The sequence below is a fragment of the Eucalyptus grandis genome, chromosome 7, assembly GCF_016545825.1.
Source record: "Eucalyptus grandis isolate ANBG69807.140 chromosome 7, ASM1654582v1, whole genome shotgun sequence".
Lineage (NCBI taxonomy): Eukaryota > Viridiplantae > Streptophyta > Magnoliopsida > Myrtales > Myrtaceae > Eucalyptus > Eucalyptus grandis.
This window is the reverse complement of record NC_052618.1, coordinates 49,247,131-49,272,022: the sequence shown is the minus strand read 5'-3', so window position 1 is coordinate 49,272,022 and position 24,892 is coordinate 49,247,131. Positions and strand designations below refer to the sequence as shown.

The 24,892-nt window shown below is 40.6% G+C and overlaps 2 protein-coding genes and 1 pseudogene across 8 annotated transcripts; 1 reads left to right on the top strand and 2 right to left on the bottom strand.

The window, feature by feature from the left end:
- Window positions 1-361: 361 nt before the first annotated feature.
- On the bottom strand, window positions 362-4,520 carry LOC104454003 (protein N-terminal asparagine amidohydrolase). Its single transcript, XM_010068690.3, has 9 exons — window positions 4,313-4,520; window positions 2,955-3,140; window positions 2,777-2,841; window positions 2,568-2,667; window positions 2,423-2,461; window positions 2,129-2,320; window positions 1,467-1,645; window positions 1,214-1,333; window positions 362-783 (listed from the first exon to the last, which is right to left on the bottom strand). The coding sequence occupies exons 1-9, from the start codon at window positions 4,370-4,372 to the stop codon at window positions 672-674; spliced, it is 1,053 nt and encodes a 350-aa protein (XP_010066992.2). The 5' UTR covers window positions 4,373-4,520; the 3' UTR covers window positions 362-671.
- An 876-nt stretch (window positions 4,521-5,396) lies between these two features.
- On the bottom strand, window positions 5,397-12,006 carry LOC104454002 (nucleolin 2). 7 transcript variants are annotated; one of them, XM_039317282.1, is made up of 21 exons: window positions 11,802-12,006; window positions 11,647-11,692; window positions 11,000-11,172; window positions 10,803-10,913; window positions 10,539-10,655; window positions 10,336-10,431; window positions 10,125-10,250; window positions 9,889-10,005; window positions 9,719-9,805; window positions 9,542-9,637; window positions 8,892-8,969; window positions 8,340-8,423; window positions 8,108-8,230; window positions 7,564-7,629; window positions 7,375-7,460; window positions 7,187-7,304; window positions 6,848-6,936; window positions 6,683-6,770; window positions 6,508-6,599; window positions 6,030-6,373; window positions 5,397-5,640 (listed from the first exon to the last, which is right to left on the bottom strand). In XM_039317282.1, exons 1-21 carry the CDS (start codon window positions 11,832-11,834, stop codon window positions 5,609-5,611), a joined length of 2,202 nt encoding a protein of 733 aa, XP_039173216.1. In that variant the 5' UTR covers window positions 11,835-12,006; the 3' UTR covers window positions 5,397-5,608. The 7 variants fall into 7 exon arrangements, with proteins under 7 accessions (XP_039173216.1, XP_010066986.2, XP_039173217.1 ...); XM_010068684.3 differs by having other exon boundaries at window positions 8,340-8,420; window positions 11,802-12,005; XM_039317283.1 differs by lacking the exon at window positions 9,542-9,637.
- A 9,218-nt stretch (window positions 12,007-21,224) lies between these two features.
- Window positions 21,225-24,364, top strand: LOC120295410 (annotated as a pseudogene).
- The last annotated feature ends 528 nt before the right edge of the window (window positions 24,365-24,892 follow it).

Below are 24,892 nucleotides of genomic sequence, written 5' to 3'. Positions count from 1 at the left end.
GAATTTACAATCACTAAAATATTTCCTAGCCAATTTATTTTCTTATTCTATTTATTTTATTATTCGATTGCTGTTATTTATGAACATGATATCATGGCTTTATTTTAGAAAATCCCGAAAATATAATTTGCAAATGAGTATGTTTAATCAGTTCTCTTCGACCCAAAAAAAAAAAAAAAAAATCAATTATCCCTAAAAGAGTCGTAACGGGATTGTCCCAGGTCGGTCCTGCCGGTGTATACAAGAGGGTGCTGGCATGACTCTAATGCATGTACGTGGGCTTCACTCCAAAATTTGGGAAACTTGATCAAGTGCGCTCAGCGTGCTTGTGGCATACATATGATGCGTATGACGCCACGCCAATTCTAACAGAAGAATCAGATTACCTTGAGATCAAATGGGACTACATGAACAATCTGACCAGACATGTTTCTCAAATGGCTGAACGGAGTGCTGGCGACTAGGACATTTTCAATGTAAACATCATCCCATGGCCCAACCCAGTATCACGCTGTTTGCTGAGAGGTGGACACAATCGGAAGAGAGCTATGCCCAGGTGAAAGTTTCTGGGGTAAACATTTGCAAGTCCGTACTCCAAGGGGAACTTCAGGTAAGTAAATGGTTCCCTAAATAGCTAGAGCCTCATTCACGATTGTCCAGGGAACTTCATGTCAATCACCGCATCTTCTCCAACCTCCTAGACCATTCCTCTCAAACACACGCGGTTGCCTCTTTGGAAAAGTCTCCTTCCAATCTGGGTGTTTAATTATATAATCAAACCGCCTGATCAATATAAAATGACATAAGCAATCAGTTTGTTTGCAAGAACTAAGTAATGTGCGAGTACTGAGCAGACCCTTTGAATTCTGGGAAAATTGCAAGAATGGTATATGCGCACAATGAGAACAATGGCAAGCAATCACCTACCACAATCACCCATTTGCGCCACCGAGAATTCACCATAATATAAGCCACAGGGATTTCAAGGAGTTATCTCCCTCTAATGTGAAAGTAACTAGCAAAAAATCTTTAATTCGAATATTTTCCCTGACAGTGGAAGTGGCTCTTAAGCTAAAGAAGAAAGCTAATCAGTAGAACACCCTTCTAAGTCTGGTTACAGTTGTATTTAGGCAAGAAAGATTAACTCAGAAAGGAGGAGAAAGTCCAGCAGCTATTGCTAAGACAAAAGTCGAACTCTTTATGTTGAACTAACCTCCGTATATTATCAACAAAATCTGGACCTTCAGCATAAGGCGAAGTCGAACATGTGAGAAGCAATTGGGAGTCAGAAAGGTGCCGCCATGTCGAAGCATTGTGAAACTGACGCCCAGACCTACATCATGTCAGCAACATATACAAAGTGTCACAGAGACTTGAACAATTTGAAAAGCAAAAGCAGGACAATGTCTGCTTGTTATGTGCATTGGCAATGCATGCTGACTATAAATTTGACAGCATCTTCTTACCAATAGCAAGGTGCAATTATGAATTTATCATCTTGAGTATGATAGGTCTCCAGCAACTTGCCCCTCCAAGTCGGGTCATCACTGCAAGCAGTTATACGAATTCGACGGACCACTTCATCAGGACATCTGGAAGTTCTATCAAAACAGGCGGGAGATACAGACCCATTGGATGTCTCTACCTGACGAACACCCAATGAACAAGAGTTTAAATCAAATTGTAGACAGACAAAATGCAAATATTTAACATTTGACGCGCAGCCCGCAATAATACAATGTTAGTGAACTATTGGAACACAGAAAATTGACAAATAGAAAAACTCCAATTCCTGAAGTTCAGGAAAATGCGATATATCATGACCTTCAAGAGAAAGTTAAGAAATTAATAGAATAGCTTCCTTTAGTACAAGTTTGCTTGGAATACATTACCTAGGTCCCATAATAAGAAGCCAGTGTTGGACTCGAAATAGCCCATCTAGTCAATAGATGTAGTACGCCTCTTAGGTGGTAATGCAGACTACTGCTATTTATCATGAGAGAAGATTCTATCGACAAAAAAATTGTCCATATTTCCATTACTCTACTTTTATGTTTCCATCTCTATATTAATATCATTTGGAAGAAGGTAACAATGTAATAAAAGTACATCTGGAACAGACACTAACCAGGAACCCAGTAATAATAGGATATGCACGTCCATCAGCATCCCGTCTAGTATTGTGGCCAAGCACAAAGAATGTCTGGATATGAAATTTCTCTCGTCTCCTCAGCAATGTTTCAATCAATTTGATACACAGTGGTAAGGAATAACCGCCCACTTTTCCATGGATTTCCGATCCATCACTATGGTTGATTCGCTGCATAAAAAGTTCAACAATTAACACATCAAACTCATTTATTTGCCTTTACATGGATGGTACATCCACTGATAATCACTAAGAAGGGAACTCAGGTCAGACTTTAAGAGAAGCATCCTCAAAACCGCCAATAACATGAACCTGCATTTCAGCATTTAACAAGACTTTGCATAAGAATGTGAAAATAATCAAGAATCATTAAACATCACAGCTTTGCTTTTTTTGATAAAAGATACAAAACCATTACATCCATCTCATCCTGCAAGTCGTGATCAAAAGTTTGTGATAACATCTGAGCAAGACCCATTTCCACAATAGCTGGAAAATCCAAATGGGCAATAGAAATCCTGAGATTCAATGGGAAAAAGATGAGCATGCAGATTTAGGGATTTATATGTAACGCAACAGGTTTATTGTTTACAAGCCTCTCTTAATTCTGCCACATTAGCTTCGTACTTTCCATTTGACCGATTCCGAATGACAAGCCCCACACATGTAGTTGCTTCATCAGTCCCAACAACCTGTCACGTAGAATGGTAAAGGTCATTAGAAGTTTCACGAGTAATAAACAAAGTACTCCAAAGATAAGCAAACATTCCAATTATTCTAAATGAGGAAAGGGGAAGAGCCATACATCCACCAAAGCAGGGTCAACAATTGCATATTCTCTTTGGAATACATAAACACATTTAGGCTGGGCAATGCTCCCCAATCCAGACTCTTCTGAAATGGAAAACCTCCTCTCCGGGGTATTTTTTAATGAATGCGAGGCAGATAATAAAGTTGGGTGGTCCATTAACGCAGCTAAGATTTCCAGAACCTGTTGACAAGTAAGAAAGAAGAAGTCGTCACAAGAGAGATATATAAGTAGTGGATGAAACGAGCTTAAACTGCAAAAGAGATGACATGAATCAGTTGTCACCTGCAAGTTTCTTTGCCTAATTCTTATCCAACAGAAAGTGATGTCCATACCCACAGCAATTCAATTCAACCGGTGACATGCTAATTCTAGTGAAAAGCACAAGTGGGAACGTCCATATCGTGTAATTCTAATAAGTTCAGAAATGGTATGGTTCTGTCCGTTCAAGCTGGGAACTCCGTTTGCTTACTCTGTCTTCTGTTAGGCGATGAGGTTTTCACTAGTTTGGGCTGCTTTTCAATCAAGCGCCTGCTCGCAAGGTTATGTCAAAGACCATTGCTAATCTAATGAGCGCGGCGCACTGCTGATTGAATTCTCTTTCCACCTCAAGGTGTTTACCTTCTGGAAGAAATATAGTGGATGAATAAAAAAATAAAGTAAAAAGGATTTGGATTCGAGGTGCGCGTACAGCTAGGATTCAAACAAGCTTTCGCCCAGCAGATCTTCCAATCAATGTTTTCTACAAATTAATTAGATAAAGTTAACATCGTTTACTTAAAACTCGCAGCAAATCTCCTCGGCGATTGGTTTGGAAGCCGAACACGGAAGAAGATTCGCGAGTTCCTCATCTTATGTTCGCTAACCGGCAGCCAACGGTTTCGCAGATCAAGCACAAGAGAGGTGCACGAGCACAGGCTCAGCAGCGCTTAAAACATCCAACTTTTTTCCTTTTTTCCCCCACGTTCTTCCCCGTCAATCGTTATCCAACCGCATTACCGCTAGACTCTCGAAGAAGGAAGGACGTAGAAAGCCCCAACGCAGGTCGCGATCGCGTCATGCAAAAAGCTGAGGAGATCGAAAGCTCCGCAAAGCATAACAAGGAAAAAGGCGAAGGACTCTCAGTCACTGACGTCGCCATCATGTCGGGGTCTGTAATCATTCTCCTGCTCCGACTGTCGAACCCCAAACCCCGGGAGATCGGAGACGGATCGCCCCTCCGTCGCTACCCTGTTCGAGCACGCGAGAGGTGCCGCCGTCGGCTCCGCTAGCTTTTCCGACGAAGCCGGAGCTCCGTACGACGACGGCGATCGAGCGACGGAGGGAGGGGGAGGGATCGTAGGAAGAGGAGGTACCTGAGACGGCGAAGGCGGATCGGAGTCGGGAACGACCGGAACGCCGTCGACGAGGATCATGGCCGCCGGCGCTCTTGACCGATCGCTGACCGGACGAGGGAGACGGAGGATCGACTGCCTGTTTCCTTGGCAGTTGGACTCCAGCAATTGTACGGAACGTAAGGCGTCACACTTTTCTTTTTTTTCTTACAATTGGAATACGATCATAACTAATGCCGTGATATCGTTTTATATTTAATTCCAACAATGCCGCTAAAGTTATATGGTAGATTGGATATATCATGAAAATATCCGTTGACGAAATTATCATGTTTTGTTAGAGACGAAGGCGCGACATAATTTGAAACTTAGAGGCGTTTGAAATAATTATTTATCTTCACGTTAAAAAAATATAGGATTAAAATGTGGGGATAAGTATATCGTTTCTTGCTAGAGGGGGCATGCTCTTATATGGGCAACTCTTGAAGCGAAACTTATCGAGGTGAGGCCCAAGGATATTCTCCCTATTGCGTCATCATAGTATAAATCAATAAAAATATGAGACCGAAATTTTCTTGATAAAAGTGCCCCTCAAGCCCGAGATGGTCGAATTAAAATTATCTCCCCATAGAGTTTAAACAATGTATTAGTGATAAATAAGGAACGGTTAAGGAAGAAAAGTCGAAGCCCATAATGATAATGAATCCTTGGACACCGTCGACGAAGAGAGAGAAGCCGTACTATATGACTCTTTTGCTCTTTCTTTCTTGGACATCAAAAAAGGGGTATTGACTACCTACCAGCGAATGTCTTAAGTTATAAGATCCATGGCAGCACCACCGCCACAGACTAAACGAACTCCTCACGCCGAGAGTCGACCGAGAATGTACTGGAAATAGGAAACCAAACCCCTTGGTCAACAAAGGGCATCGAGAAGCCATCTTAACCAGGTGCGATAATGAACAACCAAAGATTCATCTCGAGGCAGAGATGCCACCGATAGAAGTTAGAACCCTCTTTTTTCTTTTTTCTTTTTTTGATCCAAAGCTCAGGTCGCAGACCAATGCATGCGCGCCTATTTGAGCACCACGTATCGGGATAAAGATAAGCAGAACTAATTTTCACTCAAACTATCAAAACATTCGATATATATCAAAATTGCAATCAAAATGGGCACGATGGTCCTCAAAATTACAAAATCTCGGATCTGTCTCTGTCTTGCTTGCTTCGTTAATAAATAAATATAGCATCACTAGGAACCTGTCCAGTACCACGTCTCACTCTAATCAGTGAGTTTCAATACTCTCCTCCGCCACCTCAATCGTCATTATTGAACGTCGTTTTCTTCCCTGCAATGTCCCCAGAAAAACAAAAATTAGACAGAAAGCAACAAAGAAACCATAAGAGACCACTCTAAGCTTATTACAAAATAACCAACAGAGCTCGATATTTCTTGCATTTCGATACACTTTTAAATGAAGTTCACCCAAAGGGCCTGACATCATCAATGACAATATACTATAAAAACCCAAGGGGCAAAGGATGGAGAAGTTGACGATCAATTGAGTAGCGCCCTGAGGAATAGCACACTCAAAAGAAAGTCTCGAGGCCACTCCAATCTCAAAGCTCCATTACCAACAATATTAATTTTATGGATCATTTCCTCATGTACCAATGAAAGCGAAACATTTTTTACTGGTAAAAACTGACAGTTCAACCAAATAATCATAAGACAAACCTGTGCCAGATGCTGCCATGCTTTGTCTATTAGGCGTCCCACGTCCTCTACCACCAAAGCGGCCACCTCCTCTGCCACCATCAAAACGGCCACCTCCTCTGCCACCATCAAAACGGCCACCACGCCTACCAGAAAAGCGACCTCCACCGCCTCTTCCACCACCACTCCATCCACCACTCCTTCCACCACTCCTTCCACCTCCTCTGCCGCCATCAAAACCACCACCGCTATTATCTCTCGGTCTTGCCTCATCCACTGCAAGTGGATAACCACCTAGTTCAGTCCCATTAAGCTCTAAAGCCTTGTTGAAACCGTTGCTATCCGTAAAGTCAATGTAAGCAAACCTGCAAAAGATTACATAAAAATCAATATTCACACATTAAACACAAGCTATTGGGTTTTTCGATTTTGATCAAACAAGAATTAAGCAACTTTATAAATTAAGGCTCTGTTTTGCTGATAGAAAGAAAGAACATACCCTTTGGGTTCACCAGAATCATAATCCTTAGGAATTGAGATTCTTGAAACCTCACCACAGGTCCCAAAATGCTCTGACAAGCTGCTTCTTAACTGACATTCAAAAGGGATAATATTTTTAGAACCCAGAATCAAACAGTCGCATAATTCATCAGACGGGAGAACAATTTTAGTACCTGGTCCTCTCCAATGGACTTGTCAAGACCCTTCACAAAAACGGTTTGTGCCTGACCCCCCCCTCCCTTCTGCGAGAAATTGCCTTTCCTGCAAATTAAATTATCATAAGACCTAGCGGTTTACTGCTGCTGAATATTTTATTCACAACTAAATTAGAAACTCACCCGCTTTGTGGAGTATATGCTCCCCTTTCATGTGCCAAACTGATTCTCATCTGACGATCGTTAAGATACTCTCCATTGTATTCAACAGCCTGCAATGGAAGTCAATTATTTGAATCTATAGAACCCAAAGTACCTAAACAACCCAGACACACTGGTACACCAATGAAATTCATCATTCATTTCTCCATCCATGAGTAGCTACAATGACTACAGGAGAACCTTCAACATCTCTATAGTATATGATAAAGTAACGATGCAACGCCAGATTCAACTAATATTACTCGAAGCCACAAGCAGGCTGATTTTATAAGTAATTAGGTCTATCAAATGACAGATAACCTTTTGTGCTGCTTCAGCTGTGGTAAATTCAACGTGACAAAACCCCTTGAACCTCTCATCAGCATCAAAAGCAAGGCGTACATCCTGAACTTCACCAGCAGCTTGGAAGAAATTCTCTCTGCAAAATGAAATCTGTGAGTTCTTAATACATGAAAATAAAGCTCCAGAGTCCAAGAAGTGACACTTACACATCAGCTTTTTCAACTGAGTATGGCAGGTTACCAACAAAAATAGTCTTTGAGCCCGTACTTTGAGGTGTGTCAGGGGTTTTTGGCTGCATTGAGAATTAACATGAGTTTAGAATATCAAAAAGCTGATGATAGGGGTCGATGAACAGGAGCCAAGGACAGGACAAGAAGCAGCGTAAGGAGTCATACAGCTTTTTTCTCTGACATTGGAGCTTTTGGGGCAGGAGAAGCATCTACCATTTCTGTATCAGCATCCTGTAAAAATATATTAGAAAATTTAAATTATGCTACATTCAACAAATAACAAAAGGACTATCCCTTACCCAAAAAAAAAAAAATAACAAAAGGACTATCTAACTCTCTCACGATGGAAAAGCATCATAACTAACCCCACCAGCACACAAAACAATTTTCTCTCTTCAGGAAAAGCTGATAAGGTATCTCTCTCTCAGCACAAGGTTGACATATCTACTAAAACAAACAAGTGATCATTCCCCTATGGATGGTCTTAGAATCCAAGCATCCCACGATGAAATTTTAGGAGTAGACAAATGACCAAATATTACTGTTCTCAACACCCTCCTTTCCTATATACATTCATCCAGCAAACTGACCGACTATGGAGGGCGAGTAGAAATGTGGTGAGAGTGGCCATTTGAAATATGCTTTCCATCGAACCCACCGACCCACAAAGAATCAATGGTCAGTAAGCATGCACGTCCCATATATTTACCTTCTTTGATGTCTTCTTAGGCTCATCATCCGAGCTGTCATCGGATTCGTCAGAGGTTTCTTCATCACTGCTGCTTTCTTTTTTACTAACTTTCCCGTTCGACTTGTTTGCAGAAATCTTGGGCTGACAAGAAAAGGAAGAACAAATAGCATTGAGATCCTACCTATGAGATACCGAATGGAACATCCAAGCGACACACACATGGAAGAAATGGAAAATGCTATGTGCAAACCTTTTTATTTTGTGGCTCTTCATCAGTCTCCTCTGAACTATCATCCTCCTCACTGTCGCTTTCGTCAACATCCATCTTTGCCTGCAGCACGAAGCACCAACCGCTCAGCCTCAGAGGTAGCACAGTTACATCAATCAACTCTTTCGGTGACGAGACACAATCAGTTATATGATTGTTTTACTTATTCTTGTCAATTCAAAAAGCATTGACAGAGTCAACACCCATTCCGACCAGCTCGTTATTAGCATCATAATAAGAGAACTCTCAGAACTTCCGTAATTGATAATTTTATGTCATAGCCAACTACCTTCCACCATGGATGGAACATGATTAATTCATTAAAACACCATTAAAAGTAACAATTTTAAACCAGTCCAGCGCCCCCCAAAAAAAAAGGCCACTCATTTCCCTTCAGAAAAGAAAAGCCACCCAGCAACCAAGAAGCACAAATGAAAGACAGAGAAGAGAGGAAAAGATAAAGCAACACTATAGGTCTGAAATTGTAACCCAACTAATTTTACATCACTCAACATAAAGAATAAGAAGATAAACCTGCTGGGTCTGCTTTGTTTGAGCTGCCACACGTGGCCTCTTAGCAGAAACGTCCAAAGCATTCTTCTTAGGTGGGCCCTGTAAAATACGAAAAAAGAAGAGGAATAAGGACAAAACGAACAGGTTCACAGAAGACATCCAATTGCACGAGACTGCTCTACAATAAGCAGAAGTTGCACAATACAAAGAAGTTTGCAAGCATCTACAGAAAACAAACTGATGCAGAGTCCATAAGTGTAACCACAGGTAAACGAACACAATTGTTTTAGGTAGATTTCTACCAGGAGTCACTTATCAGCCAAATGAAAGAATTAAAAGTAAATTTGTGTGTCCAAAAGGATATTAGAAAGGTACCAAAAAATGAACATGAGAAAAAATAGATCACAAATGATTGATTGGATACAGCAGGTACAATACAAGCCATCACAAAATCAAATCAGTAGAGCAATGCAATGCTGAACATCTACACTTATGCATGCACAAACCAACTGCAGTGACAAAAGCAATATCAGTCAGCATATACAAAATCAATAAAATATGAGACGTTACATTAGCATAATGACATTCAAGGTCATTGCCCAAACCAAAATTTGGGAACCAACAATTAATATCAAAGGAGATTTGCAAATCATCGGATGATGATGACTCACATCATCATCATCCGAACTACTGTCTGAGTCATCTTCAGAACTGCTATCACTCGATTCCTTTTTTGATACACTCTTAGCTGGTTTTTTAACAACTTCCTGCATCAAGCGCAAAATTGAGAAAGGACAGAGAACAGAAATGCTCTCAAATACACAATATAGAAGACAAATAGAACAGACCTCTTCCTCTGATTCACTATCCGAATCATCACTTGATTCTACTTTCTTTTTAGGAACTGCAGAAGTTGGTTTCTTAGCACTTTCATCCTGTGTGCAAGAAGCTAAATGTTAAAGTGGGAGAAGAATGAAAACCAGTCTGTTCTCAAGAATAGAATCATTAGCATACATACCTCATCAGAATCAGAATCACTTTCTTCAGATTCATCGCTAGACTCATCTTTTTTGGGAGCCGGCTTAGAAGCATTGGCTGATGCCTTTTTGTTTTGAGAAGTAGCTTTTGCAGCTTCCTGCAAGGTGGCCCAAATTTATTAAATAATATGATTCCAAAGCACCAAAAAATTTTGTATTCTCAGCATGCAACCCAGAAGAAAATAGCTGGTTAAAATTCAACATCTAGCATGCTTACATCTTCCTCATCTGAATCGCTGCTGCTTTCCTCATCGGAACTCTCAGTAGATTCTTCCTTCTTGACTGAACCATTCTTTGCCTCTACCTTAGGCTGCTTTTCCTGGACCTTTCCTTTAGGTTTATCCTGAAAATCATAACCAAAACACATGAAAAATTGTTCTACTTTAGTTAAATTGAATATTAGAGCAATTAGCACTAGCTGTCCTCACAGTTTCCTCATCTGAAGAGCTGTCAGATTCTGATTCATCGCTTGATGATTCCTTTGAAGCAGCTTTCTTCTGCTGTGCAGGCTTGACAGCAGGTTTCTTCATTAACCAATAATCATGTTAATATTAACAAAATCTCACAGATTATGAAGAAAGAATTGACAACATTTGCCATAAACATAAATAAAATAACTATGTATACTAACTTCATCCTCATCGGATTCATCGTCCGATGACTCCGAATCATCAGAACTACTGGAATCCTTCTTGGCAAGGCTAGCAACTGTGCCATTTTTAGACATTATTTTCTTCGGAGCAGGTTCCTAAGAGCCAAAAGGAGGACTGTTACTGACGTGCAAATATTAATATCAGCCAACCAACATTGACACAGACTACACTGCCAGAGTGACTAAAAGGTATTTGCAAACAAAAAGCGGATATGGTGCAAAGAACGTAAGTGAAGGAGATACATTGTTTTCTTCCTCCGAATCTGAACATGAATCCTCTGAATCCTCTGAACTACTTGTTTCTTCGTTTTTAAGCGGCTTCTTTATTTCAATTTTCTGCTTCTTCTGAACAGCCTAAAGCAAACGAAAACAAATACTTCGAATCTCCATGGAGAGATCACAAAATACAATTGTTACACGGCACAAAAATTATTACCCACCTCCTCTTCCTCGGACTCAGACTCTGATTCCGAGCTACTACTATCCTGTTTCTTCTTTGCCACCGTTTTCGCTTCAGCTTTCTTCTTCTGAATAGCCTGCTCTATCCCTTCATTGCTCTTCTGCTTCTTTGCATTCAACTGCTTCTCAGGTGCTTCTTCCACTTCTCTTTTACCTACGCAAAAAACACCAAAAGGTATTACACAATGAGGCACATAAAACCAAACTGTACATACCCAAACAGAGCTCGTGAGGGCCCAGCTTGAACATGGACAACAAAAAAACAGAGCATCCAATTTTTTCAATTTTTTTAAAATTTTCCGTTCCTGGGGTGTCAAGATGCCGCTTTGCCAGGATATCCTATCCGTCTCTCCAGGAAAATGGATATCTCCAGAAAATATTCTCAGCTCAAACCTTTTCTTTCATCCCCACTCGAACTAATCCTTCCACTCAACTTCATGTATTTAAAGCGATTCGTGTATCTACTCCAACCAGAGACTATCGTTCCGTAACATTATCGAAGGATCTTCACGTAAAATATGCATATCTTCGGGAATGAAATAAGCTCAAAACGAGGAAAAATAAAAACCGAACCATCGCACAAAACAGTAGAGCATAAACCTGTCTAACCCATTTTCACACGGCTTACCTTTCTTGCCGGACTTTGTCGCCGGAACAGCAGCAGGAGCTGCAACCTACGAAGAGACGGACAAAACAACGACGATTCAGCCGATACGAACGCCCAAACGAACTCGTATTAAATCAACAGAACGAGAGAGAGAGAGAGAGAGAGAGAGAGTATACCGCGGCAGCTGATTTCTTGCTGGACTTGCCCATCGGAGGAGGAAGAGGAATAGAGAGAGAGAGAGGGGACGGAGGCCGGAGGAGCGGCGGAGGCCGACGGCGAGGGGTGTCGGCTAAAACCCTAGTCGCGGTGGAGGAGGAGGAGGAGGAGGAGGAGGAGATATTTTTGTGCTAGGGTTTTTGGGAATCTCGGCTTGGTGGCTTCTCGGTTAAATAGATTTTCGACTCGCGAGAGAGAGCTGCTTAGGTTTATGGACGCCAGTGGTGTAAAGTCGTCGAAGCTTTGCGCGCGCCGTATTGACAGGTGTGTGGTCCGCCCGGCGATCTCATCTCCACCGTCCCTTTTTGGGCCTCTGAAAATTGATTCTCGTGGCCCAAGCCCATTCTTGGGGCCCATCCTTCATTGGATTAGTTTTTTACCCGGGATTTGAAAAACCCAAAATTGGAGCTCCGAGTTTAACCCGACCAAATTCACTCCTACAAACTTAAGGATGCATTTGACAGTTGGAATAAAATTCAAAATATAATAAAATTTGTCCTATATGTGGTGCCTGCTTAAGACATGACATGACCAGATAAAATTATCCCATAGGGGGAGGTAGGATAAAGGTAAATAGAATTTATGATATCCATAATAAAAAAATTATTTTTCTCGAATGACGATCTTCTTAAATTAACAAAATAATTTTTGAATTCTAATATAATAACAAAACATAAAAATTTAGTTACTTTAATTTAACCTTATTCTTATTTATATATTCGGATTTTAGGTATATTAGTATAGTTTACTATTTGATAAAATTTTATTAGACAATGATGGAAGGGGAAGAAATAAATGAGAAAGGGATTGATTTAAAAAGAGAGGAAATTAAAATGAAAAAGCAAATAAAAATAAAGTATGCAAGAGTGTCACAAGAGATTTTTACCATATCCGTTTGTAAAAATTTTGTTTCATTTAATGTTATTTATACTAAATACTATACATAATATGATGTGAATATATTCGACTTTATTACTGTAATCGCCAAACAATTAATAGGATACAACAAAATCTTTAGATTTTAGGCTGCGTTTGGCAATCGGGATAAAATTCGGGATAAGATATGATTTATCCTATTCTACGTTTGGTGCTCGCTCGGGACGGGATAAAATCGGATATAAGGGGGATATAGATAGGGGTGAGCACGGTTCCGGTTCTAAAGAGACCGGTTCGGTGCCCAGGTTCCCTTTTCGTGGAACCGGCGTTTCCAGGTTCGGTTCCCTCGAAAATGGGAACGGGAACCGGAACTGAACCGGTCACAATTCAAAGAAAAAAACCCTAACCTTTTCCCCCGCAAGATTTCCCCCTCTCTGCGGATTCTTCCCCCTTTCCCCTTCTTCTCTCTCTCTCTCTCTTTCTTTCTCCCCTTTTCCTCGTCACGTCACTTCCTGCGCCCCCAACTTTTTCTTTCTTTCTCTCTCTCTTCTCTTTCCCCCTCTCTCGGCCGAAACCCTACCCCTCTTCTTCTTCTTCTCCGCGTCGCCGATAGCCACCGCCGCCGTCCCCAAGCCACCGCTTTTCCCCCCTTGGCCGTGGGTTGAGCCGCGACAGCCGCCGTCTTCGCCCCGCCGTCCGTGCCGCCGTTGGTGTCATGAGACTCGTGTCTTTGTCGCCGTCGTGCCGCCTTCGCGACCTCCCTCGACACCGCCGCCGGACGCCGTCACCCCTCGCTCGCCTCGCCGCTCGCCCGCTTGCCGTCGTCGCCGCCGTTGGACGTCTCTCCTCCCCTCGGTGGAGGCTGCTCGCTCGCCCGGCCCGCCCGACGCGCTCACCGCGCCCGCCCGCCTTGACGCCCGCTCGCCACTCGCCCGGTCGCCTCGAAGCCGCTCGCCGCTCTCCCGGCCGCCCCGACGCCACTCGCGCTCGCTCGGCCCGCCCAATCAGCCTTAACTCCACACCCCTTCGCCTTCGCCTCCGCCTCCGCCTCCACCTCCACCTCCACCTCGGCCGCACCCTACTCTCTCTCTCCTTTCGCCTGTCCGGTCGGGGGGCGACGCGGGACGCCCTTGGAGACTCCGGCGGGGGCCTACCGGCTGATCAGCGACGAGATGGTAGGATTGGATTTATCTCAATTTATTTGGATTCTTAGCTTGCAAAATGTTTTTTTAGGACGAATGACATTTAAATTTCACTTCATTCATTTAACTCGACCATGTTATGTTCATGTTAATGACAAGTGGACCATATTGCTGGTTGGTTTTCTTCAAAATGCTGGAGCTAGGTTTCTCACTTAGTACTGTTGAAGAGTTCAGATCAGGTTGATGCTAAATTCTTGTTTGTTCAGGCAAAAGCAGAAAAAACCCGAAAAAAAGAAGAAAGCAAGATCATAACCTTCCTATGTTGCAGCATCGAGTAGTACAGGAAACATCTAAACATGAAGGGGAATAAGCAGCGCTCTTGTCTGCCATAGTTGTTGTACGAGTAATAGGAGGTTGAATCAGAAGAGGGCTTCTAGAGATGAGGCCTTTTGGCGAAGCCAAGTCAATTTTGGGCCACCAAACCCCCTTCGAGAGCTAGCAGGTTGAGAAAGAGATAAGGTCCGTGCTTTTAACCCAACTCAAGCTGAAGAAGTTTTCCTTCCAGTTCCAGTTCTAATTCAGGTTATGGTTCGAGTGTGACAAAAATAAGATCTATATGTCTCTAATACGTGGATGAACTCATTTTATATGCAAGGACATGAAGCCCTTTCAGGAATCTATTGAAAAAGCAATTATTGTTCTCCATTCTTCTTCCGTTAGATTTTGTTCCCGTAATTTAAGAATTCACCAGTCCAACATACTCGGGATCCATATGATGTTCTAGTCAAGCAACTTGATAGCAAGTAATTTCCTATTCTTCATTACTTACGTGAGATGCTAATTTTTGTGGTCATCGTTTGATGTACTAAAAAGTTGCATCGTTTGTCACTGAGCTGAGGTTTGAAGCTTCAGGGTATTGTCAGGAATCTTGTGATACACAGAGACTTTAAGTCATCGAATGTATCACTGGATGAGGACTTCATACCAAAGCTTTCAGACTTTGGGCTTGCACGGGAAGGGCCAATAGTTACACTTAAACTCATTCTTGATCTCCTGTGGCCAATTGTTTAGAGGCAATAAGTGTTTTCTATAGAAGATTTGGTAACATTTGTTGAGCTAAAAGTTTTCATGGTGCTCATATCATTTGCTGTCTCTTTCCCATTTCGTTATAGTTCAAATTTGAAAATGAGAAAAAAAAAAAAAAAAAAAAAGAACCCGTTGGAACTCGGAACCGACCCGGAACCCGTGATAGGGTAGGTTCCGGGTTCTTGATTTTGGGGTAGGTTCCTGGTTCCAAATTTTTTGGAACTGTACCAGGTAGGTTCCGGGTTCCGGACGGAACCGAACCGGAACCGGAACCGCTCACCCCTAGATATAGACAGGATAAAATTATCCCACGGGGAAGGTGGGATAAAGGTGGATAGAATTTGTAATATTCATAATAGGAAAGTTATTTTTCTTGAATAACAAACTTATTAAATTAACAAAATTGAAATTATATTTCAATATAAATAATATTTTAATTATAATTTAAGAAATAAAAATAAACATTTATTTTTAATTAATCTTATTTTAATTTATATATTCAACTTTAATTCTATCTTATATTGAATATTCGATCTATAAATTAAATATTTATATTTATTATATATTTTAGGTATTTTTGTATTTTTGGTATGTTAGTACAATTTACTATTTGATAAAATTTTATTAAAGAATGATGAAAGGGGAAAAAAGAAATAATAATGAAAATAATATAAAAAAGAGGAAAAAAAAAAAATAAATTAAGTAATAGTGTTATGAGAGATTTTCACTATCTCGTTTATGAACATTTAGTTTATTTATAATGATATGTCGTTTATATAAAAAAATGTACATGATATGATGTAAACATATCCGACTTTAATATTATGATTCACTAAACAATGGATGGGATATAAAAAAATCCTAGAATTTCATATCCTATCCTATCCAGTCCTATCCCGATTAAAAATCCAGACGACCAAACGTTATATCCTATTATATCCATTCATAATCTGGTTAGAAATCTAGATGACTAAATACAATCTAAGAGTCATGTGAGAAAATTGATAAAAAATAAATAAATTAACAAGCAAATAAAAATTGAAGATTCAATCTAGTTTAGGAAACTGGATTTAGATTTTGTGAAAGAAAGGTACGAGAGACTTTAGTAGGCAATTTTTTTAATTGTCTATGTAACCTTCGAAACATCATTTCTTCTTCTTCCTGATCTGCGCATAGATGATGAAAAATCATCCTAGTGGTAAGTACAATCAAGTGCATTACCCCCCCGCCGTGACTTATACTGCCAAATTAAGATTTCTGCTTTTTCCCCACTGGTTTTATGCTCATTTTATTAAAATAGCATGGCTCGTCGAAGGGGCTTGTGCAATAATCTGATGTCGTGAATCAATTTAGTATATTCAGCAATAACTAATGTCGAATTAAGTTCGCTCCACCATGAAGAGATTAATTTTATACACTTTTGAATTTTCTATAAATAAGTGAAAATGCACGAAAAGAATCAATAACAAGTAAAGAGTAAGAAAACTACATGCGTAAGACACCAGGAATGACGAAAAATAATAAATATAGAGAAAATTTCAACAAAGAGAAAGTAATTACAAACTGGCGGGAATGAAAAAACAAAAATTTCCCTAGGTAGAGGATATAAAAGAATAGAGTTAATAAAGTCTTTCCAAATATTTTGACTTTTCGGAAAATCACTCCCATGTGCAAATTATCTTGTTTTTGTAAATCAAGTAAAAACCACGCACAAAAAATGGCTGGCACTAGACGTGATCTGGAATGGGCCTGACTATGCATGTAACGTAATAATACATTTGGTTCATAGAAATTTTAGAATTCAAAATATAATTTCCAAAAAATGATTAGTTATATCACCTAGAAAAATTAGTGAATAAAAAATATTTTCAGTATTGATAACAATTTATACTTAATTATTTTTGTAGGTGATAAAAGTAGATTTTATTCATTCATTTTCTTAAGCATCAAATCATTATTTTTTCAATAATAATTTTAAAAATTTGAGTTTTTGTGAAATAAAGGTATTTGATCATTGAAAGTTCAAGCAAGCCTCCCTGGGTGGCTAGGTTGTTTTGCCAGGCTTGCCTAGTTTGTGCCTAGGGCCTTGTTGGCTCAAGCAAGCCACTAGGAGATTTAAGGGTGTGTTTTGTAACATTTTTATTTTGGAAAACAATTTCTTTTTAGAAATAGTGTTTTTTTTTTATTCACTGGAACAATTTTTCAGTAAAGGATTGCGTTTAGTAACTACACAAAATTTCAATTATTGGAATAGAAAATGAATAGGAATGCGTTTGGTATGATTCACAATTTTTTTACGTTTCTTTTAATTTTTTAATATTTTTGTAGATTTCTTTTTCATCTTTTTTTCTTCTTGCTCGCGGGCGGTGGTAGCGGTGGTGACGGCTCATTGGGGGGCAACGGATGGTGGGGGCGAGGGTTGACGAGAAATAAGGGGAAAGAAAAAATAAAAAATAACTTACCTTTAGACATCATTTTCGAAAACAAAAAGTTTATTTTTTTACTTTTTATTTCTATTATAAATATATTTTTTGGCTACTTTTCTATTACGACGAATAGAAAAATTAGTTGATGTTATGAAATAGATTTCTATTATTTTTTTATTCCGAATAACAAAAGAAGGGAAAAAACAAATAAATTGAAACATTATGGCACATTTGGTAACAATTCTATTCTTATAAACAATTTTTTTATCATATATGGTTTTTTCTAATAATATTATCAAGAACAATTTATGAGCAAAATAACGCGTTTTGTAATTGTCCAAATTTTGTATTCTCATGATAAAAATACGTTTAGCGGGATTTTAATTTTTTTTTCATTTGTTTTCGTTTTTCAATACTTTTATTATCTTTATCTTTTTCTCTTCTTCTTCCTCCTTCTCTATAGTTGATTGTCGGCCATTACTGTGGCTAGCAATCGGCCGGACGAGGTCCAGCGAGCTCATCAAAGTGTTGTCATGGCTATGTGAGGCTCAGGCCAATGAGCCTCACTATGACTCAATGTTGTTGGGGGCCGGCGACGCTCTGACGAGGTCACCAGCCATGGATGAGGCCGATAACCGGCCAAAAGGAATAAGAAGAAAGGAAAGAGAATAAGAGAAAAGTTGGAACCGATCATAGAAGTTATTTTCGAGCACAAGAAGTAACTTTTTTTTACTTATTAATTCTGTCTAAATCTATTATTGGGAATAAAAGAATTGATTTTTGTTCTTAAAAACAAACAAATTTAACAAACAAATTTATAATTTTTTTTCCCGAAAATAAAAGAACATAATTATTTGTTCCCTGGAGTGGTATCAAACAGACTATTAACAAATAGAGCCTAATGGGCCTTTGGATCCACAAGAGCAGCCGTGCTCAAAATGGTTATGAATTCGAGGGACGTGGGTTTGCTGTTTTCGGTAAGGTACTCATTTGCCATGTCCATCCCACCGCTGTCGCCATTCTTTTCCATTCGGGCTGCTATCGTCGACCCCATTGTGCAGTCAGCACCACTGCGCATCATCGGCACAACCTTTCTTGGGTTTCTCTCTATGCTCGTCCTCGATCAAGTTCTTAGCATGCTTGACACTCCTCAATGCTAGTCGAGATCTTGACGAATTTGACGGCCATGGGCCGGCCAAGCCTCCACATCCAGAGGCTTGGCAAGTTATCTTGCTGAAATTTGGCTCGTCTATTGTCAAGGCTGCAGGGGTGGTGATTTGGTGGAGAAACGCCGCCATTGTGTGTTGAAATATAATATGTGAAAACGATAAGATTTTGCAATTTACGTCAACGTTAAATCACCATAGAAATAAACGATAAATAATAAGCGCAACAGAAATTTACGCGGTTCAATCTAAGTATCGGTATTGACGTCAACAAAGAAATAAAGAAGAAATAAATAACGAGTTTTACAATCGCACACAATCGAGTGTTTCCCGCATTTAGATTTAAACCAAAATAAAAATATTTATAAATAAATCACTTATTTGAATGTAAACTTACGACACAAAAATCATGACATGTTTAAGCTCAAACAAATCATTTTACGTACGCCAAAATAAAAAACTCTAGCATTCGTCTTTGGTCCGCAATCCGTGTACATACAGATTCGCGTTTTTGTTTAAGGCTTCGTGCGGCGTGACTCTTCTCCTGGAATCGCGGTTTTTGCCTCTCTTTTTTTCGTCGTCGTGCGGTGCTAGGTTTTCACGGCTCCACGCAAAAGAAAGAACACGTATTCTACTTTTATATGTGTGCCCAGAGTCAGACTCTAGGCTCCATCGTCTGTTTCTTTCTTCAAAGGGGATTCGAACGCTGCAGCAGGTAAGGTGAAGAAACCCATCAAAAACAAATATATATATATATATATGCCCCTTTTGTCTTGTAACCCTATTTTTCTTTGCTTTATTTTGTACGTTCAAAACAAAGTCCAATAAGAGAAAAAACTTATTCATCCAATTTGTAATTCACTTGAAAAATATTCCTCAACAAATTTGATTTAATAAATCATTATTTGAGTTCAAATTCGAGCATTAATTTAATACTGTGGATGCCGGCGGTACGATCACGAGAGCCGTGAAAATGAAAACTCAAAGAAAGGAAAATGGTGAAGGCACTTTCCCGAGATCCTTGAGAAAGACGTCCAGTGGATGGCTTTATTTATGGCTTTGAGTTAAACATTATGCAACTGACGTATGAAAAAGTATCATATTCACGAGGTGGGACTTGCCTAACTCAATCCATTCCATCGATTGAGCTTAATCTCAAGCAAGTAGCTGGAGGAGTGTTTGAACAGATCTTCATAGACTCTTCGTGTGAACCCTTCTTACGGCGGCGGGGGAAAAATGAGGCCACAACAAGTCCAAGCAGGCCTATATTTCTTGATTTCAATGGGACTCTTTATGAGGTCATTATAAGGTGGTGGCCGAGGAAGGGGGTTGATTAGAAGGACGATGAAGGTGATTGCCCCCATCGCCTAGTGGTCGGCCACCTTGGCCAACATCGCCGATGACGGAGGGGCACTGTAGCGCGGTTCCCTCCTCTCCAATATGATTTTTTTTTTTTATCAGTCCTACACTATTCCTACTCTACACTCACTCTTAGACTTTTGTCCTACCTCTACAGCGTGGGAGTCGAAACCCACTCCTGAAACTTACGCGTCCCCACCCAAAAGTAGTTTCTCCAATATGATTGCACGGTTCCCCATTTATTTTCTTATAAATATATATATATATATATATATATATATATATATTTCTTCAACTAGTAATTTTTACAATTTTTAAGGTAAAATAATTAATAACTTTTAAGCTTAAACGGGTTGTGAATGGATTTTTCTTTAGATCTATTAAGACCACATTTAATTGGGCTTTCATATTATTTTGAGCCCTTTTTGAAATGTTTAAACAACCCATTTCTAATGGAGAAATTTTGACTATCCGATAGGCGCCGATATAAATAATTTTTTTAAATTTTTTTATTGATTTTCCTCATTCTATCTTCTATTTTGGCCGGCCGCTGCCAGCTAGAGGTAAGGGCTGACAGCATCCATGATGAGGCTTGACCTAAGCCAGCCATGGTGAGGCTTGCCCCCATTGGCTATTGGCAAGGTCGTGCCATGGCTAGGTGAGGCCAAGCCTCATAACCAAGAGGAGGAAGGAGGAAGAATGGGGTAGAAAAGGAAAAAGTTAATTAAAAATTTGGGAAAAAAATTTAAAAATGATCGATGTCCACGTCAACACCCATTAGATAGTTAGCAAAAGACGTTAATAGTAGACAACCAAAACTGGTCAGATTAACTAAATCGACACAGTTGCAAACGGTGTAGGATTGAATTGACTAAAAAATTAAGTTCACGATTGAGTTGACATAATTACAATAGGGTTATGACTTTTTTGGTAATTTCCCTTACTCCTAACTCGGTCCATTAAATTTAAGACAAAAATTGAGTCCTGAATTCATTTCATCAATTCCACTGGTAATGACAAAACTTTGAATTTCATGTTTTATACTATCGGATCCTATTTATTTGGCCAGTAATCAAGACTATCCGCTCTCTCCATGGAACTTACACCAACTCTTGCCATAAAACTTCCAATAGTATATACCCGGAGATACTCCCCCTTTTAATTGTGGGGTGACTAGCTGACAAAATCTCCTCCGGTCGCCTCCTATTTAAACTCAATAAATAAAAGAATCCCCAGGCCAACAAGCCAAACGGACGGCAAACGCTTCCTCCACCTCCCTCTCTGTTTTCTCCGTCAACGACGCCCTTCTCAACCGGTACCAACCCCCCTCGGGATCCGCCATGTCTGCTCTCAACGACCTCCTCAACCTCGACCTCTTTGACTACACCGACAAGATCATCGCCGAGTACATATGGTCGGTCCCCTCTCGATCATTCCCCACCCTTTCTCTGTCTCCTCTGTGTAAAATTCATCCGCGCGATGATGCGTCGTCGTCTCTTCTCTGTGCAGGATCGGCGGCTCGGGCATCGACATGCGGAGCAAGGCCAGGGCAAGTCTTCTTCTTCCCTCCTCCTCGTCGACGACTCGCCCCGACGTCCCTCTGTTTTTTCCGTCTCCACGGTCGATCCCTTCTCATCGGTCGGCCAACGTCGTTTTGTGTTTTTGCAGACGCTGAGGGGGCCGGTGACCGACCCGGCCAAGCTACCGAAGTGGAACTACGACGGCTCCAGCACGGACCAGGCCCCCGGCCACGACAGCGAGGTCATCCTGTAGTACGTATCTCGTTCCAACTCTGCGGGTCCTAAGAAGAAATACTTCTCCTTTGAATTTTCGGCGAAATTGGCGGAGTTGACCGTCGACTCTGATCCCCGAAATCCTCGGAAACTCCGAGGAGATTCGAGATTCCGTCGCATCTCGGGGAATCTTTTAAATGACTTGTCTTTTTTTCTTCTTTTTTTCCTTTTGGACAGCCCGCAGGCGGTATTCAGGGATCCCTTCAGAAGAGGAAGCAATATCTTGGTAATTAAATTTCTTTTCTCCTCTTAGGAAGGGATAATTATTTTATTATTTTATTTCCAGATATAACTAGATGGTAATAATGTCATTAATCGATTATCCTAGGTCATGTGCGATGCCTACACGCCGGCCGGCGAGCCGATCCCGACCAACAAGAGGTTCAATGCCGCCAAGGTCTTTAGTGACCCACACGTGGTCGTGGAAGAGCCCTGGTAAATTCAGTTCTTTTTTTAAGAAAAGCATGATTAAGGCTGTTTTATCTCATATTTTATCTACATTATTCGGTCCACCTTCCGTTTGATGACCTAATAATTGCCGAGGTCACACTCCATGAATGGCTCCGTATTACAAAATACAAATGTAAACGACGTGAATGAGTGGATAAAGTTGCAAGTGCGGGTTTGGCTTGTGAAAGTTACAGGGTAGTTTTATTTTATTCCTTGGTACATTGTCATTGTCATTGGACCCGTTCAAATTAATAATGTATTCGACCTACAATAAATCAAGAGAAAGAAAAATGAAATTGGGGTAGGTGGAACCGTGCCTTTGTAGGGTAGATAGCTCAATTATCTACTTTGTTGACTGGTTTATATATATCTAGATACCTTTAAATACCTACGCTTATAAAGCACGTGTCAGACATTGGTACGATGAAAAAGAATAGAGCAAAACGTTCAGCACAGAAGTATGTTTGCTAGAGATTGACAATTTGGGGGTGTTGTGGCCAGGTATGGCATCGAGCAGGAGTACACTCTCCTTCAGAAGGACGTCCAGTGGCCTATCGGGTGGCCGGTGGGCGGTTTCCCCGGCCCTCAGGTAACCGTCGACGCCTTAAACTGATCTAAAATTTTGGCGAGATCTGGGTCTTAATTGACTCGACCCAGCCTTTGCACATAAGCCATTCATCGAGGTGAGCGTATTGAGTTCATGACCTTTGTAGGGACCGTACTACTGCGGAGTAGGGGCAGACAAGGCGTTTGGCCGGGACATTGTGGATGCTCACTACAAGGCCTGCTTGTATGCCGGGATCAACATCAGTGGGATCAACGGCGAGGTCATGCCGGGCCAGGTATGCCTCCAGTTTCTCGATTCAACGACACGTCCTCAAACTTGACTAATTATTCGTGTACTTGCACACTTAGATCAGCTTTTTAGTTTCGTACTTATTTATGATTTGGGTCATGCTCGTATCACATGAACAGTGGGAGTTCCAAGTCGGCCCTGCGGTTGGAATTTCTGCTGCAGACCAAGTATGGGTCGCTCGCTACATTCTTGAGGTTAGATTGAACACTACTTAATCAAACGTTTCTCTTCTAATTTGTGTGTTGCGTGCATGTTTTCCCAATTATAATCGTTGCTAGTCATTGTTGATGTTGTCATTACTTGGGTCGATCCAACAGAGGATCACGGAAATTCTTTGGGGTGGTCCTTACTTTCGACCGAAACCAATCAAGGTCCGTTTGAAAATCGATCGACTTGGCTTTGCCTTCTGTCTTCCAAAATCACGATGTCTTGCCCTAATCTTTGGTATGGTACGCAGGGTGACTGGAACGGTGCTGGAGCTCACACTAACTACAGGTGACTTTCTAGTTCCTCAAGACGCTCATATAACATTGAAACTAGAAGAAGAGTGAGTGTTCGGTTGCTTATAGCACCGTGTCTGATTCTTCTGTTCAGCACCAAGTCCATGAGGGAGCACGGCGGCCTCAACGTGATCAAGAAGGCGATCGAGAAGCTGGGACTGCGCCACAAGCACCACATTGCGCCTACGGCGAGGGCAACGAGAGGAGGCTGACGGGCCGCCACGAGACCGCGGACATCAACACGTTCTCCTGGGTAAGTTAGGGCCTATCGGCGAAGGAATAACCGCATTCTTTCCCCTTCCTTGTTGCTTTTACACCTATAAAAGAGAAAGGAAACTGATTACTTCTTTTAATCTGCTCGGATGATGCTCAGGGCGTCGCGAACCGAGGGGCATCCATTCGCGTGGGCCGCGATACCGAGAAGGACGGCAAAGGTGATCGGTCGTCGTGATCTCTCGGACCTTTTGATATTTTAGACAAGATCGATACGCCCTTTTGCTCTGAGCTCTTTGCTTATTTACATCTCCTCTTTTGCATACGCGCAGGCTATTTTGAAGACAGGAGGCCTGCATCGAACATGGACCCGTACGTCGTAACCTCCATGATCGCCGAGACCACCATTCTCTTGAAACCCTAGACTTTCAGAACCAGCATCGGAAGAAAACATATTTTCTTGATTATGTCGTCGTAAATGAAGGAATGGACCGTCTCTTGCTTTGTGTCTTTGTTTTATGTTGAAGTCATGTCTGTTTCTATGGCGTCGATTCGTGAGAATTCGATGTCTTCGTAGTAGTTTGCTATTTACTATTTGGTTGAAAACAACTTTATTGACTATATATACCCGATGATGCGTCCGGTGTTCATTTCTATTTGAGTGTGCTTCTGTGAGAAGGTTATTAATATGCTTGGTATATGATATAAAAAAACGTTATTCGAGAAAAATTTCTACAATTTTAGAATGCGATGGCATAAAAAAGTTAGTAATATTCTTCTTTCATTCTCTTAAATGATATATGGAACAGTACATCAAGAAAACTATATAATGCGGAATGTGTGTCTCGTTAGTCACTTACTCGCCCTGAATTGAAAAGGGAAATTGGAAGGTAATTTACAAATGCTAAGGATAGAAAAGCGCATCAAGTGAAATTTTTAGCATTTCAAAGAGTTCAATCAAACTGACAAAAGAACAACTGTTGAATATCCATGTTAATATATCAAATATATATGGAAATTGAATAAGGAAATGTCTTCAGAATTAACAATAAAAAAACTGAACCGTGTCATTTAAATCCTCAAGTGAAAAATTACATACAATATGTATACGGCATACAAAAATCCCACATATCACACTCTAAGAAAATTTATTCATTATGCTTTCAAATGGTTTAGAGTTCTAA

Bases quoted from the DNA above. Each gene is read 5' to 3' on its own strand.
- LOC104454003 (XM_010068690.3), bottom strand. From the start codon at position 4,372: ATGATCCTCGTCGACGGCGTTCCGGTCGTTCCCGACTCCGATCCGCCT. The intron at 2,842-2,954 runs GTATGGCTCTTC...TCTACGTGACAG, and splicing joins TTGACCCTGCTTTGGTGGAT to GTTGTTGGGACTGATGAAGC. The intron at 1,646-2,128 runs GTTAGTGTCTGT...GGTGTTCGTCAG, and splicing joins CTATTATTACTGGGTTCCTG to GTAGAGACATCCAATGGGTC.
- LOC104454002 (XM_039317282.1), bottom strand. From the start codon at position 11,834: ATGGGCAAGTCCAGCAAGAAATCAGCTGCCGCG. The intron at 10,251-10,335 runs GTGAGGACAGCT...TATGATTTTCAG, and splicing joins GCTCTTCAGATGAGGAAACT to GATAAACCTAAAGGAAAGGT. The intron at 9,806-9,888 runs GTATGTATGCTA...TCTTGCACACAG, and splicing joins GTGATTCTGATTCTGATGAG to GATGAAAGTGCTAAGAAACC.